We start from the raw sequence: 13,410 nt of genomic DNA, 5'->3' as shown, positions 1-13,410 counted from the left end.
AACAGACTGGGGAAGAAGGCCCGTTCTGTTGTGGGCCTTCAATTGGACAATCTGGAGACCGTGGCAGAGAGGAGGATCATGGACAAAATCAGGGCAATCCTGGACAACCCCTCTCACCCTCTCCACGAGAAGCTGTGGGACATGGGCAGCTCGTTCAGCCAGGGCATCATCCCACCCAGAAGCAGAACTGAGCGCTTCAGGCGCTCCTTTGTGCCCACCGCCATCAGACTCTTAAACAGCAGTGGAGGCCACAGTACATCACTGCACTGACCCCCCTGTAATTACTGTACATAACTCCTGTTGATTACTGTATTTAACTGTTGTTACCCTTCACACTGTCACTTTAATATCACTGTCACTTTACCTCACTGCACTGCATAGCTCAGTTGTCCTGGATTACACTTTTTCAACATTGTGAATACCTCATTCTGTTTGCTGCTACTGGTCAGTTTATTGTTTCCCCATTTTGTTTGTTTATTATATGTCACCCTTGGTTTGTCCTAAAAACTATGTGTAATTACCCTTGTATTCCTTGTACTTGCCCTGTGCTGCTGCAATACCTGAACTTCCCCTCTGGGGATCAATAAAGGATTATCTTATCTTAACTTATCTTAAAGTAAATGAATGTTTGTAGTTTGAGCTAAAGAGTCACATCTGGATCCAGAAGATCCTCTGAACTCAGATCAGTTTGAAGAGACAAAGTTTAGTGAGTGAAGTCTAAATATTTGTTTGGTTTGTGTTGAGTTTTATGTGACTGATCCTGTTGATGATGCAGCATGTTACTGATGTGTGGACATGAATAGGTGGATGAATGTTGTCCTGACATGTGGATGATGTGTGTAGAAGGCTGACATGATGATGATCCACAATAAGAGAAGTACAAAGTCACTGTGCTGCTTTTAGAGAAAAGCTGATTGATGAGGACAAAGTAATGTTGATCTGCACATTCAGAACCTGAACACATCTGATGGATCATCAATGATTTTATGCACATCTTTGATTCTTTATTCAGACTGGAGGCCTGCAGTTTGTCAGAGATCAGCTGTGATTCTCTGGTCTCAGCTCTGAAGTCCAACCCCTCACATCTGGAACATCTGGACCTGAGCTGGAACGAAGACCTGAAGGATTCAGGAGTGAAACATCTGAGTGGTTTTGTGGAGAGTCCAGACTGCATCCTGAAGGATCTGAGGTCAGACATAGTGTTTTCAGTGATTCAAAGTTCTCATCTTTGGGTGAATGTTTCTTTTTTTCTCATCAGTTTTAATGACTGCTGTCAATCATCCACAGAGTTTTTCTTTTTAAATGTAGCAGGGAGTCATAAAGTCTAGACTCAGTCCAGAGTCAAAGCTAAAGTGTCCTTAAAGTTCTCTGTGCTGAGCTGATAGAAGTCAGTGAGTAGAAGAACTCTCCTCACCTGTCAGCACCTGTTGTGTGTCACATCACTGCAACACTTTAACTGGAAGCTCACCAGTGGCACAAACTCTCTCCTTCATCCTTTCCAGCATTTGGAGCTGTGAGATGACTGAAGTAAAGACAGTGGCTTTATCTGCTGCTCAACCTTTAGATGCTTTTCACCTTTCTGTCCTGGAAGCAAATGTATTTGTCCTCTGTGGTCCAGCAGCTTCTCCTCTGGTAGAATAAATGAACAGATCTCATTGATGAAGCTGCACGTATGAAAAGAAGATCTGAAGGAGATTTAATGTTGACTTGATGCATAGAAATCCAGATTTCTGCAGCTCTGAACTCATGATGAAACTCTGAATGATTTCAAGCAGGAACTTTGTCTCCTCAACTCACATCTTTTATTCTTTATTCAGATTGGAGTGGTGCAGTTTGTCAGAGATCAGCTGTGATTCTCTGGTCTCCGCTCTGAAGTCCAACCCCTCACATCTGGAACATCTGGACCTGGTAGGAAACAACCTGGAGGATTCATCAGTGAAACGTCTGCTAGATCTTGTAGAGAGTCCAGACTGCAGCCTGAAGTATCTGAGGTCAGTAGAAGGTTCCATCAGTCTCTGATGCTTCCAGCAGTTTTCTACTAAACACAGTCAGATGAGATGTTGATGGACACTCAGAGACTGTTGGTTTAAATGGAGCAGCAGTAAATCCATGAGTGAAGAGTTTGTGCAGTAATGAAGCTTGATGACTGTCAGCAGTTTGTTTCCACTGTGGACTGCAGTGAAATGTGCAGAGAAACACACTTGATGCTGACAGTGTGTGCAGGTGTGTGAGCTTGGAGCTCAGTGTGTTCACTCCAACACGTTAACATGAAGCTGCTGCTCTGAACACGTCTGAAGTCCTGATGAGCTGCTCATCAAACTCATTCATCTCCTCTGGTCTTTGTTCTTCTCTCTGCAGCTGGGAGTCACAATTGGTGGACTGAGAGGACGAAGTGTGTCCTGATGATCCAGAGGTTGAAGCAGCAGCTGGTGTGCAGAGACTCTGATGGACCGTGTTACTGGGAGGTGGACTGGGAACCAGTGTAAAGTGTGTTGTTCTCACTGTATAGTTTAGTGTTGCAGCTCCACACTGAATGATGGAGAAGTGCAGTTAATGTTGACATGATCTGTTGGAGGTTGATGTCAGGTTGCAGAGTGTGCAGGAAGTTTCACCTCCATAAGGTTACATCTACAGCTCCAAGGATTTCACACATTTACTGCTGGACGGAGACAGAAACCTTCATGGAAGCAGCCAAGGAGTCGTCTTCATCGTACCATTTTTCCCACAATGCATCGCTCAGTTCCACAGCTAAATGTGAGGAGAAAAATTGTTCAGTTCAGAGTCACAAGATCAACCCGGATTACATTTAAACTAGGGCTGTACCCGAATATCCGAATATTCATTCGCTATGGCAGTATATTAATTTTGGCATTGGAATATTCACCGCCACCAAATTTGAAACAGTTCAGAGACACCACATTTTGTAGCCACTTTCAGAGGCACAGGTTCTGGAATTTCAGATTTCTTCAGCTCTGAACTCATGATGAAACTAGGGCTGGACCCGAATATCTGGAATACCCGAATATTTGCCCCAGAACGCCCAGCCCCCCCCCCCCCCCAGAAAGAATATTCGGATATTCGTCTTTAATAGGGCCCGAATATCCGGAGACCAGAAACCACTTTTCGGGCCAGCCCTAATTTAAATAACCTTTAACCGTGAAAGCCCAGAACAGCTTCTGGTGTCTCATTTTAATCTGAAGTCCTGCAGCTCTGAGGAACCAGAACATCATGAAGGAGGACAGAGAACCATGGACATGTCTTCTGGCAGCAGGACTCCCAATGAAGGAAACCAGAGAGAAGAAGTTCATTAATTGTTCATTTTGCATCTGTTTTGGCCTGAATGAAGGAAGGGTTCTGAAGAGGACTCCTCCCCTCCCCACTTATTTGTCTTTAAAAGCACAGACATGAAGAGAACCGCTGAACATTGTCGTTTCATTTTCACTGACAACCTGTTCTGTCTCTGTTTTTGTTCCATACATTTAAAACACGTTTTTAGAATTTTAAGAACCTTTTGGAGAAATGTCTTTAATCCTGAACAAACTATTCTGGAGCAGTTTTTACCACGTTGGACAGATTTGTGTAACTTACAAAGAATTCTGAGTAATTTAAAGTTTTCCTGTGACTCAAAGCAAATGTTTGTCATTTTAAGCCCATTCTGAGTCTTTCTGAACAGACTGAAGTTATTCTGAACAAATGTTTCAGTGAAATCAGCTTTTCCTCCTCAATCAAATGTATTTCAATGATTTAATATTTAGAAATGAATTACTTCTAAATGAAGTCGTTCCAGTTATTATTTCTGACTATAAATGTTATGCTATCATTATGAACACAAGTTTTTAAGTTTCATTTAAATCATGAAGTTGCTCCAATGTTCAGGAGGAAATGTGACTTGAATTTACACACATTACTAAATGAATGCAACAGAATGATATGATGTTTGGTGTAAATAATGCTGCTGTTTGTTTAAAGCAGATCCTGGACTGAATGAATGTTTTAGTGGCATCATTGCTGCAGTCAGACCAGTAATAATGAGGTAATAAATGAGGTGATTTCTGACAACTTTAGTTTCATTTCAATACTTTTTTCAGTCGTTTTGGAGGATTTCTCTGTAAATTTCAATAATTTCTGAGTAATTTTGCAGAATTTTTGAATATTTTTGCATCATTTTGAGCAATTTTTCATATGATTTTGGGTCATTTTGAACAAATTTTGCATAATTTGAGATAATCGATGGGTCATTTTGAAGAATATTGTTGTTTTTTTATTTTATTTTAAACATTCAGGGTGCTCTTGTTTCTGAATATTTTCAGTTCCAACATTGGAGTCGGTCAAACCTTTTTTTTGAACCTCAGACCTTCATCAGTTCAGCAGACATGACAGTTAAGGAGGAAAAACACACCTGAGTTGTCTTCATTATTTCTGAACAGTTTTGGGTATTTCTGGCAGGTTTTCCAATCATTGAGTCACTTTGGATCAGTTTAACTTTAGAAAACAGTTTTTTGAGTACTTTTACAATTCATCACAACAATTATTTACTAGTTTTGCATTTTTTTTAAGTAACTTGTGTAATTTTGCTTATTTTGTGGGTCATTTTAAATAATAATTGAGCAAATTCCACAACTTTTCTGTCATTCTGGAGATTTTTTGAGCAATTTTGGACAAATTTTGAGTAATCTGGAGCAACATTTTAATTTTGTCATTTTAAACATCCAGGACACCAATGGGGTTGAATATTTTTCATCATTTCTGAGCCTCAGAACAGAAGGAAAATAACATTTGAACTATTCTGGACATTTTTAAAAAATATTTCTGATCAAGTCTCAACTAACTGTGGATATTTTTCATATTTTTGGACGAGTTTTCAGTAAATATTTCCATTTTTTAGTCCTTCTAGACAGATTTTAAGTCATTTTAAAATAATTTTTGTCATTTTGGAAACACTGGATTCATTCTTTACGACCTTCGTGTGGTTTTGTACTTGTCTCTTCTCGGCCTGGACCCGAACATCCGAATATACGTTCACTAGGGTTAGGGTTAGTAGTAGCTACGGCGGTATCCGGATATTAATTTTGGTATTCGAATATTTGGCCCTGCCCCCGGTCGGACGTTACCGGGCGGAAAGAATATTTGGCGTTACTGTCTTCCCTCCGCCTTCGGCCCACATCGGCTCATCTCGTCGTGTGATCACATAAACATATACACATATTGTCAGGGCCCCCTCCTCACCTGACATCCCCAAGAAAAAGACCCTTTTTCCCTATTTCTCTCCTCCCTTTCCCTCCCTGTCTCCCATCCGCCTCTTCTCTCCTCCCCAGTGCATCACCTGAGTGGAGTACGAGATCACACCTGTTTCCACTCAGGCAATCTGTCATCCCCGTGGCTCCCGGACAGCTGATGGACATTCAACTGATTACACAACCTGCAATAAGAACCGGCTCATCCTTCCACTCCCTGCCAGATTGTTGAATACGACTGACTAACTCTGCTGTCCGGGACCCAGCCTCCAAGTCTCCTGTGTGTGTCCCCTCCTGGAACCATTCGGCACCCCGTAAAGATCCCTTGGACCCCCCAGTCAGCCCAGAACCTCCCCTCCTCCTTGGGTCATCGCTCCTTCCTTCACCAGTCACTGGAACCACCTGGTCCCCTCCCCGAAAACCCTCCTGCTGATCGTCTTCCCCGAACCTCCCCTTTCAGTCATCTCCCACTTGCCATTATCCACCCCAGCAGCAATAAATCATTCTAAATCTCCTCCGGTCTTGGTAGTGTGGCTCTCTGCTCGGGTCCAGCCCTCCCTAGTGTGTGACACGTATGTCTATGTGATCACCCCCTCCTCCACCCAGACAAAAATATTTGGAGCTCGTCTCTTCGCCTTCAGCTCATCTCGGTTCATCCATTCCTGTTTCTTACCACCTGAATGGCTGGGTTGCTGCAGACTCTGACGTCACGCTTCACTTCTGTTATACAACGGGGTGTGTGAACCCATGCAGCAGGCGTGGACAACAGGATGAATTAAGAGTTTTAATTAAATTACAGAGAATAGATTAACAGAAATTCATAATAATTAAAGTGGGAGGAAAAGAAGGCAGGAGGGAAAACTAAACCAAATTGACAAACTAAAGGAGGGCCAGAGGGCTGAGAAAAAGCTATAGAATAAAGCAAAACAAGAACGGACCTGAAGGCCGAAGTAAAGCTAAATAAACTAACTAAAGTGAGGGGAAGGTGGCTTACAGTTAATCCGGGTTATGGAGGACGGGAGAAGGCTGAGTAGGCTGAGCTGGCGGGGAGTGAAATGATGGCCGGGAGCTGGCAAGGTATCCAGGGGAGAAGCAACGGTGTCCGAGGTGCGGGGCGAAGAGTAATATCCAGGAGGGAAGCCGAGTCCGGGGGGAACATCTAAGAGACAGCAAACGGCGTGGAGCAGGTAGCAGAATGCATGGCGTGGTGGAGAGTATGGGGCAATAATGCAGCGTCAGAGTGGTGGAGAGTGCCAGGCTTTATGCTGCACTGATTACTGACGAGCTCCGGCTGTGTTGCTCCACACAGCCGTAAGTCATCTGGCTGACGAGCCGGCTTGCTGCAGCCAGAGGAGCGTGACAACTTCGTTGCATAAACACAAGACAAGATGCTGAAGACCTCCACTGTTTGGGAATTCTTCACTTTAACTGAAGACAAAACGAAGGCAAAATTTGGACCCGGGAGACCAGACGAACGGATCCAAATATTCGGCTGTTCGTCTTTAATAGGGCCCGAATATCCGGAGACCAGAAACCACTGTTCAGCCAGCCCTAGTCTCTTCATCATTTTTTCATAACTTAGCTTTTTGATCATTTTAACCATTTTTGAGCTTCTTTGGACATCTCTTTGTCATTCTGGACAGATTTTTGGCATTTTGGACTATTTTTTTCTCATCATGTTGAAGATATTTTAGTGCGTTTGGACAATGTAATTTTTGTAATTGTGCACAAGCTTCATATCATTTTTTCGTCATTTTGGACAGGTCTGAAGTCATTTTGGTATTTTGTCATTTTAAACAGATTTGATGTGTTTTTACACCATTTCTTGAGTCATTTTGGTCATTTTTAGTAATTCTGGTCCTTTGTTGTTATCATTTTTGGACGATTTTTAAGCCATCAGAACTTCATCAGTCCAGCATGTTGGACAATTCTGCAATGTCAGGAGAGGAAATCAGGAGGCAAACTCTGGAGACTCAGATGATTTATGTTGAGAATAAGGTTTACTGATATCGGAAAAAATGCTACAGCGAGCAGCATCAGTTCTAAGGAGTCTCTCTGGCTTTGGGTACTTCTACCGTTTTATGAGGCATGGCACGATTATGTTACACTCCAAATATGGTGACAGGACTGTTAACTCATGCTCCATCTGGCGAAGAATACCAACATAACCTTGCTTTCCTTACAAACCAGCCCGATCTCACGAGGATTCGTGAAACTGTCACGTAAATTTTTGTTTCGGTTTCGTGCGCACCAACACGATTTCGTCATGTTTTTCGTGCCGCTCACAACAAAATGCACACCAATGTATTTTAAACGGCGGACTTTTCGTGCCACTCAGAACGTATTTCAAACGAATGGGTATATTATATAGGGCTTAACGATTAATTGCATTTGCGATAATATCGCGATAGGACAGGACGAGATTTGCTAATCGCGAGGCCTGCGATGTGGTCACATGATCCGGTGACGCAATCACACCTGGCCGGAGCGGAGTAGCAAGCGCCAGACAGAAGCTAGCATCGCGGTTGCACTAAACCTGTTGCACAATGGCTTCAGGCTCGTCAGAAGCTAACCCAGGTGAGAGCCTTGTACCAAAGAGGAGCAGCACGTCTGTTGTGTGGAATTACTTTGGCTTTAAAAAAGAAGATGTTGCGCAAAGTCGGGTACTGTGCCGAACATGCTTGGCCACTGTTGCTACCTCACGTGGGAACACTACGAATCTGCATCAACACTTAAAAAAACACCACAATGCCTTGTACAACAGTTACATGGCTAGAATGCCACCACCCAGGTCTTCAACGTCAAGAAATGAAAGTACCAGCCATCAGGGATCACTGACCGAAATGTTTGAAAGTGTTACTCCTTATGAACGTAATTCAAAATAGCACACGGAATTAACTCAGGCAGTAACGGAGTTCATAGCGAAAGACATGATGCCCATCAGTATTGTGATGAAGCCTGGGTTTACAGCGATGTTAAACAAGTTTGACAAACGGTACAGACTACCATCACACAATTATTTTACCCATGTTGCCATACCTGAGCTCTACAAAAAGTGCAGACAAAAAGTGGCTGCGGAGATGAAAACTGTGGAGTATTTCGCTACAACAACTGATCTGTGGTCAAGCCGTACAGCGGAGCCATATCAGAGTCTGACTGTGCACTACATAGATGAAGACCTTAATCTTAAAGCGCGCTGCCTTCAAGCATCCTACTTTCCGGATGACCATACGGGAGAAAACATTGCGGCTGGGATGAGAGAGGGACTTGCCAGCTGGGATCTTCATGAAGAAAACCACATCTGCATAACAACCGACAACGCATCAAATATGGTGATGGCAGCCCGGCTAAATGAATGGACCCGGCTGCAGTGTTTTGGGCACCGATTACATCTTGCCATTGGTAAGTAAATTAGTAGATGATGATACTAATGGTCAGTGGTGGATGAAATACTCACTTTTTTACTACGTGAAATAGAAAAGAAAATGAATGTTTATATTGTATATTAAGTAAATATTACTAGCACAGACTGCATTTACTGATAGATTACCATATCATTGCACAAGGTTTTATTTACATTCTGCATGTATGAAAACAAAACAAAACAAAAGAGTTAATTTTGGGGAAAAAAGTACTTTGCACTTAAGCCACAATCAAAAAAGTAGTAGATACTGTTTTAAAATGGATAAAAGTAAAAAAAAAAAAGTAAATGCAATGCTTATTAGTTTTAGTTAATAGTAAATTACACAAAAAAATACTTAAGTTCAGTAAGTAAGTAATTACATTCCACCACTGACGATGATGATGATGATGATGATGATGATGATGATGACGACGCCGCCGCCGCCTAAAGTACTGTCCTGTTTTTCTTTATACAGGACATGCGCTCAAAGATGACAGGGTGTCAAGAGCAATCGCGCTGTGCAAAAAGGTGGTAGGGCACTTTTCCCACAGCTGGAAGAAGAAGGCAGCAATGACTGAAGCACAGAAGGAGCTCCAACTTCCTGATCACAGCCTCATCACTGAATGCCCAACAAGATGGGGCTCTACTGAAATGATGATAGCCAGGGTGCTAGAGCAGCTCAAAGCTATTACTCATGTTCTGTCAGGTGACCGATATGCACGCTCCCTCATTCCTACCTGGCAGGATATTGAGGTTTTAGAATCTGTCCACAAAGCACTTCATCCTCTCCTAGAATTTACAGATGCTCTCTCTGGGGAGGAATATGTGAGCATCTCTTACCTCAAACCAGTTCTTAACCTTCTGACCACATCAGTGCTGGCTGAAGACCAAGAGGACACTAACTTGACCAGGTCAATCAAAACTAAGGTCCTGGGTTACCTCAATGAGAAATACAGTGACCACAGCATCCAGGAGCTTTTGGATGTTGCATCCTTTCTGGACCCCAGGTTCAAAACCCAGTACATCACTGCCGACAACATTCCAGCTATTAAGACCCGAATCAAGAACGAAATGCTGGAATCAGCAAGGCGTACACATAACCAGGTTAGTTAAATTATGTAGTTATGACATCACAAACAAACTTTATATTTATTTGTGAACTAACTTTTTTTCTCATTTGGTAGGAGAAGAGAGCTCGGATCGAAGCCACTCCGAGGCCTCCAAGTGCGGTGCCATGTGGTGAAAAAGTCAAGAAATCTCTGGGCAGCTTTTTCAAGGCTGCTGCGGCTTCTTCATCTGCTCCTGTGCAACTTGAAGATGCCACTGAAGCAGAGTTAAACAGTTACCTCATGACCCCCACCATTGATGGAGAAGAGGACCCGTTAGCCTGGTGGAAGGTGCACAAGATTAACTTTCCACGACTCTGCAACATGGCCCGCAAGTATCTTTGTGTCCCTGCCACAAGTGCTCCATCAGAGCGTCTCTTCAGCACTGGAGGTAATATCGTGACTTGCACTCGTTCATCTTTAAAACCAGCCAAAGTTGACATGCTGGTATTCCTCGCCAAAAATATGTAAGCTCCAAAGAACTATACAAAGAAACTTTACGACTAATAGAGCCATACTCATTTTGCACTTTAGCATGTTGTGTGCAGCTGTTATTGAGTGAATATAATGCTGTATTTCCTTTAGTGTTTCATAATAACATACAGTAGTTTATTTTGCACTGGGAGTTTGATTTCCCTTAAAATGTTCAAGCTGACATTTGTTCTTATTATTCCTGCACTTTCAGATGGGTAATGTTACTGAATCAGTGAGTTTTATTTTTGCATATATAATTTATTCATGTATAGACTGTACTGTTAAGTTCAGACTGCATGTAAGAAGTGCAGTCCACATGTTTACATCACGTTTTATTCAACGTGAAAGATTAAGACTTGAAGTTTTAAATAGGTACAGCCACCGTTTGGTTTTCTTCAGTGTTGCAATTTGCACTTTAAATAAATCTGACAGTTTATTATGAAACAGACTGATTTATTGGTTGTGATCAATGACATTTACATGAGAATAGTAGTTTGAAAAAATAATCGCATATTAAATCGCAATCGCAATATCTCCAAAAATAATCGCAATTAGATTATTTTCCAAAATCGTTAAGCCCTAATATTATATTTTTAATGTGAAACCGTTGCGAATCCAACGCTATATTTTGCATTACATCATCCCTAACCATAACCTAACCATAACCCGGTGGTACACTTACCAATTTGCATAGGAATTTAAAGAATGTCCGAAGGCTGCAAACGCGATTCTAAGAATGTCCGACGGCTGCAAACGCGATCACACAAACAGTATACGCCAATGGACAGCTTAGATTGTCATGAATCCGCCAGTATAAACCATTTTCAGATGTGATTACCACAGCGGGTTTCGTTGTGAGCAACACGAAAAACATTTCGTTGTGAGCAGCACGAAAAACATGACAAAATCGTGTTGGTGCGCACGAAACCGAAACAAAATTTTACGTGACAGTTTCACGAATCCTCGTGAGACCGGGTTGTACAAACAGTTGTCTTCCACCTCTATGTTTATCTCTAGCAAGCGTCTGTCTGTCTCAGGGTCAAATTAGGGGACAGAGAGAGCATAAACAGGTTTGCATCCTCTGTTTAGGAGAATAATGAGTCAAGGGTGACAATTTGGGATGACTTAGCACCTACACTTGGTTGAGGGTGACTGCAGATTCCAGACACATCAGCATGTGCTGCAGCACATTTATCCTCAACGTCTCCTTTTCCTCATATTTACTATCTGGTTCTGTAAACAGGTGACCTGCTGTGGAGCTCTACTCTTGCTTCCTGCTCTAACCGCTGGTTCCTGTGTGCTACAGCGTCCCCATTTTATCAAAAAGCAGAACATCTGAGCTGAAGCTAACTGTTAGCGGTAGCATATTGTTGGTTCTGGATATTTCTGTCCCTGCTGGTGAGGAGGTCAGAATAAATCTCACATCAAGTCTCCTCCAAGCAAACGTTTCTAGAAACAGGCAGAAAGTAAATGTGAGTGTTTGTGATCAGCTCAGATTTCTCCGTGACGTGAGCCTGAATCTGCAGAACTTCAATACAGAATGACCTGATGCTCCCACTGATCTCATATCTGCTACTCTTGGCTTTTGTTTCCACTGCTTATGACTCTGTTACTGACTGAGATGAACCTGAGCTTCCCTAAAAGCTGCTCTGATTTCTGAACCGTCATCTTAGCTAGGCTTGGTTTTGGATGGATTTAGGTCCACATAAATTCCCTCCGTTTGCTCTCTGTTATCTTGTTTGTGAACCTTTGTCACTCAACTCTGTTGTCACTGAAGGCAAGCTTCTTTAATCTAGGATCCAGTAACATGTTTTCTGCTAGGACAGTGTTAAACTCCATACTCCATTAAATACGTTAGGAGTCAGCTCTTCAGATTCACTACAAAGCATCGGCTCTTAGAGTCGTATCTTTTGCACATTATCCATCAGTGGAGGACAGACTGTGGTCACATGCTGACCATGTTTGGCTCAACATACAGCTGTAAGGCAGCTTTCTCAACTATGAACATAATCAAAACTAAATATTGTTCCAGACTACCGATGAGCTCCTCTAAATATGTCTGAGAACAGCTCTGACACCATTCAGGCCATGATTCAAAACACTGGCAGGACAAGCAGCAGCTCAGTTCTCCCATTAAGCAGCAGAGATATAAGGGGAGTGATAGAAGACAGAAAACAAAGTGAAAGTGTTCACATGTTTACATTTATGAGATTTAGGTATTGTTAAAGATGTATAGAAGTTGATTCAGGTTGTTCAGCCACTTTTTTTAAGTTCTACACTTTATTTTAAGAGATAAAAAGTTATTTATTAATAAATGTCTAAATGTTTTTGAACCGTACTGAATTTATTTGATGGTCAGTTTTTGTTTACAGGCAGACTCTAATAAAACTACCAGGTTACATCAGCATATATCACAGTAATTCAGTTAGACATTATGATGTTCTGGACCTTTGCTTTAATCCATTTTCTCTGACTGGACCTCTCTGAATTTTAGCTGAATACCCCTGGCTTAGAAGAAGAGGGACATGAGTCTACAACCTCTAATGATCCAACACCAGTCAGTGGAGAAAAAGAAAGCAAAGCTAAATGAAACTATTTCAGTGTTTTAATAAGCCTGTTGCTTGTCCTGTGAATACTGCCGCTTTAGGGAACACTACAGCTGGAGCTAAGGTTAACATTTAGGAAAGGGAGCCTGATGAAGAGGAAACATCAGTTCTACCTGATGAAGAGGAAACATCAGCTCTACCTGATGAAGAGGAAACATCAGCTCTACCTGATGGAGAGGAAACATCAGCTCTACCTGATGAAGAGGAAACATCAGGTCTACCTGATGAAGAGGAAACATCAGCTCTACCTGATGGAGAGGAAACATCAGCTCTACCTGATGAAGAGGAAACATCAGCTCTACCTGATGGAGAGGAAACATCAGGTCTACCTGATGAAGAGGAAACATCAGCTCTACCTGATGAAGAGGAAACATCAACTCTACCTGATGAAGAGGAAACATCAACTCTACCTGATGAAGAGGAAACATCAGCTCTACCTGATGAAGAGGAAACATCAGCTCTACCTGATGGAGAGGAAACATCAGCTCTACCTGATGGAGAGGAAACATCAGCTCTACCTGATGAAGAGGAAACATCAGCTCTACCTGATGGAGAGGAAACATCAGCTCTATCTGATGAAGAGGAAA

At 42.2% G+C, this 13,410-nt stretch overlaps 1 protein-coding gene across 9 annotated transcripts in view; it reads left to right on the top strand.

Moving 5' to 3' along the window:
- LOC110969991 (NACHT, LRR and PYD domains-containing protein 12-like) overlaps positions 1-13,410 on the top strand; it is a 59,900-nt gene that overhangs the window by 17,710 nt on the left and 28,780 nt on the right. Inside the window, exons 8-10 of one of the 9 annotated variants that reach the window (XM_051945569.1) lie at positions 1,013-1,189; positions 1,818-1,991; positions 2,359-4,059. The exons of the other annotated variants lie outside the window; for them this stretch is intronic. Of the exons in view, the coding sequence (XP_051801529.1) occupies positions 1,013-1,189; positions 1,818-1,991; positions 2,359-2,383 (376 nt within the window). The 3' untranslated portion in view covers positions 2,384-4,059. Of the gene's footprint in view, positions 1-1,012; positions 1,190-1,817; positions 1,992-2,358; positions 4,060-13,410 lie in introns of those variants that run through there. 9 annotated transcript variants of the gene reach the window in all.

The sequence above is a fragment of the Acanthochromis polyacanthus genome, chromosome 3 (assembly GCF_021347895.1).
Source record: "Acanthochromis polyacanthus isolate Apoly-LR-REF ecotype Palm Island chromosome 3, KAUST_Apoly_ChrSc, whole genome shotgun sequence".
Taxonomy (NCBI): Eukaryota; Metazoa; Chordata; class Actinopteri; family Pomacentridae; genus Acanthochromis; species Acanthochromis polyacanthus.
The sequence above is the reverse complement of the archived record's forward strand: the minus strand, read 5'-3'. Positions and strand labels throughout refer to the sequence as shown.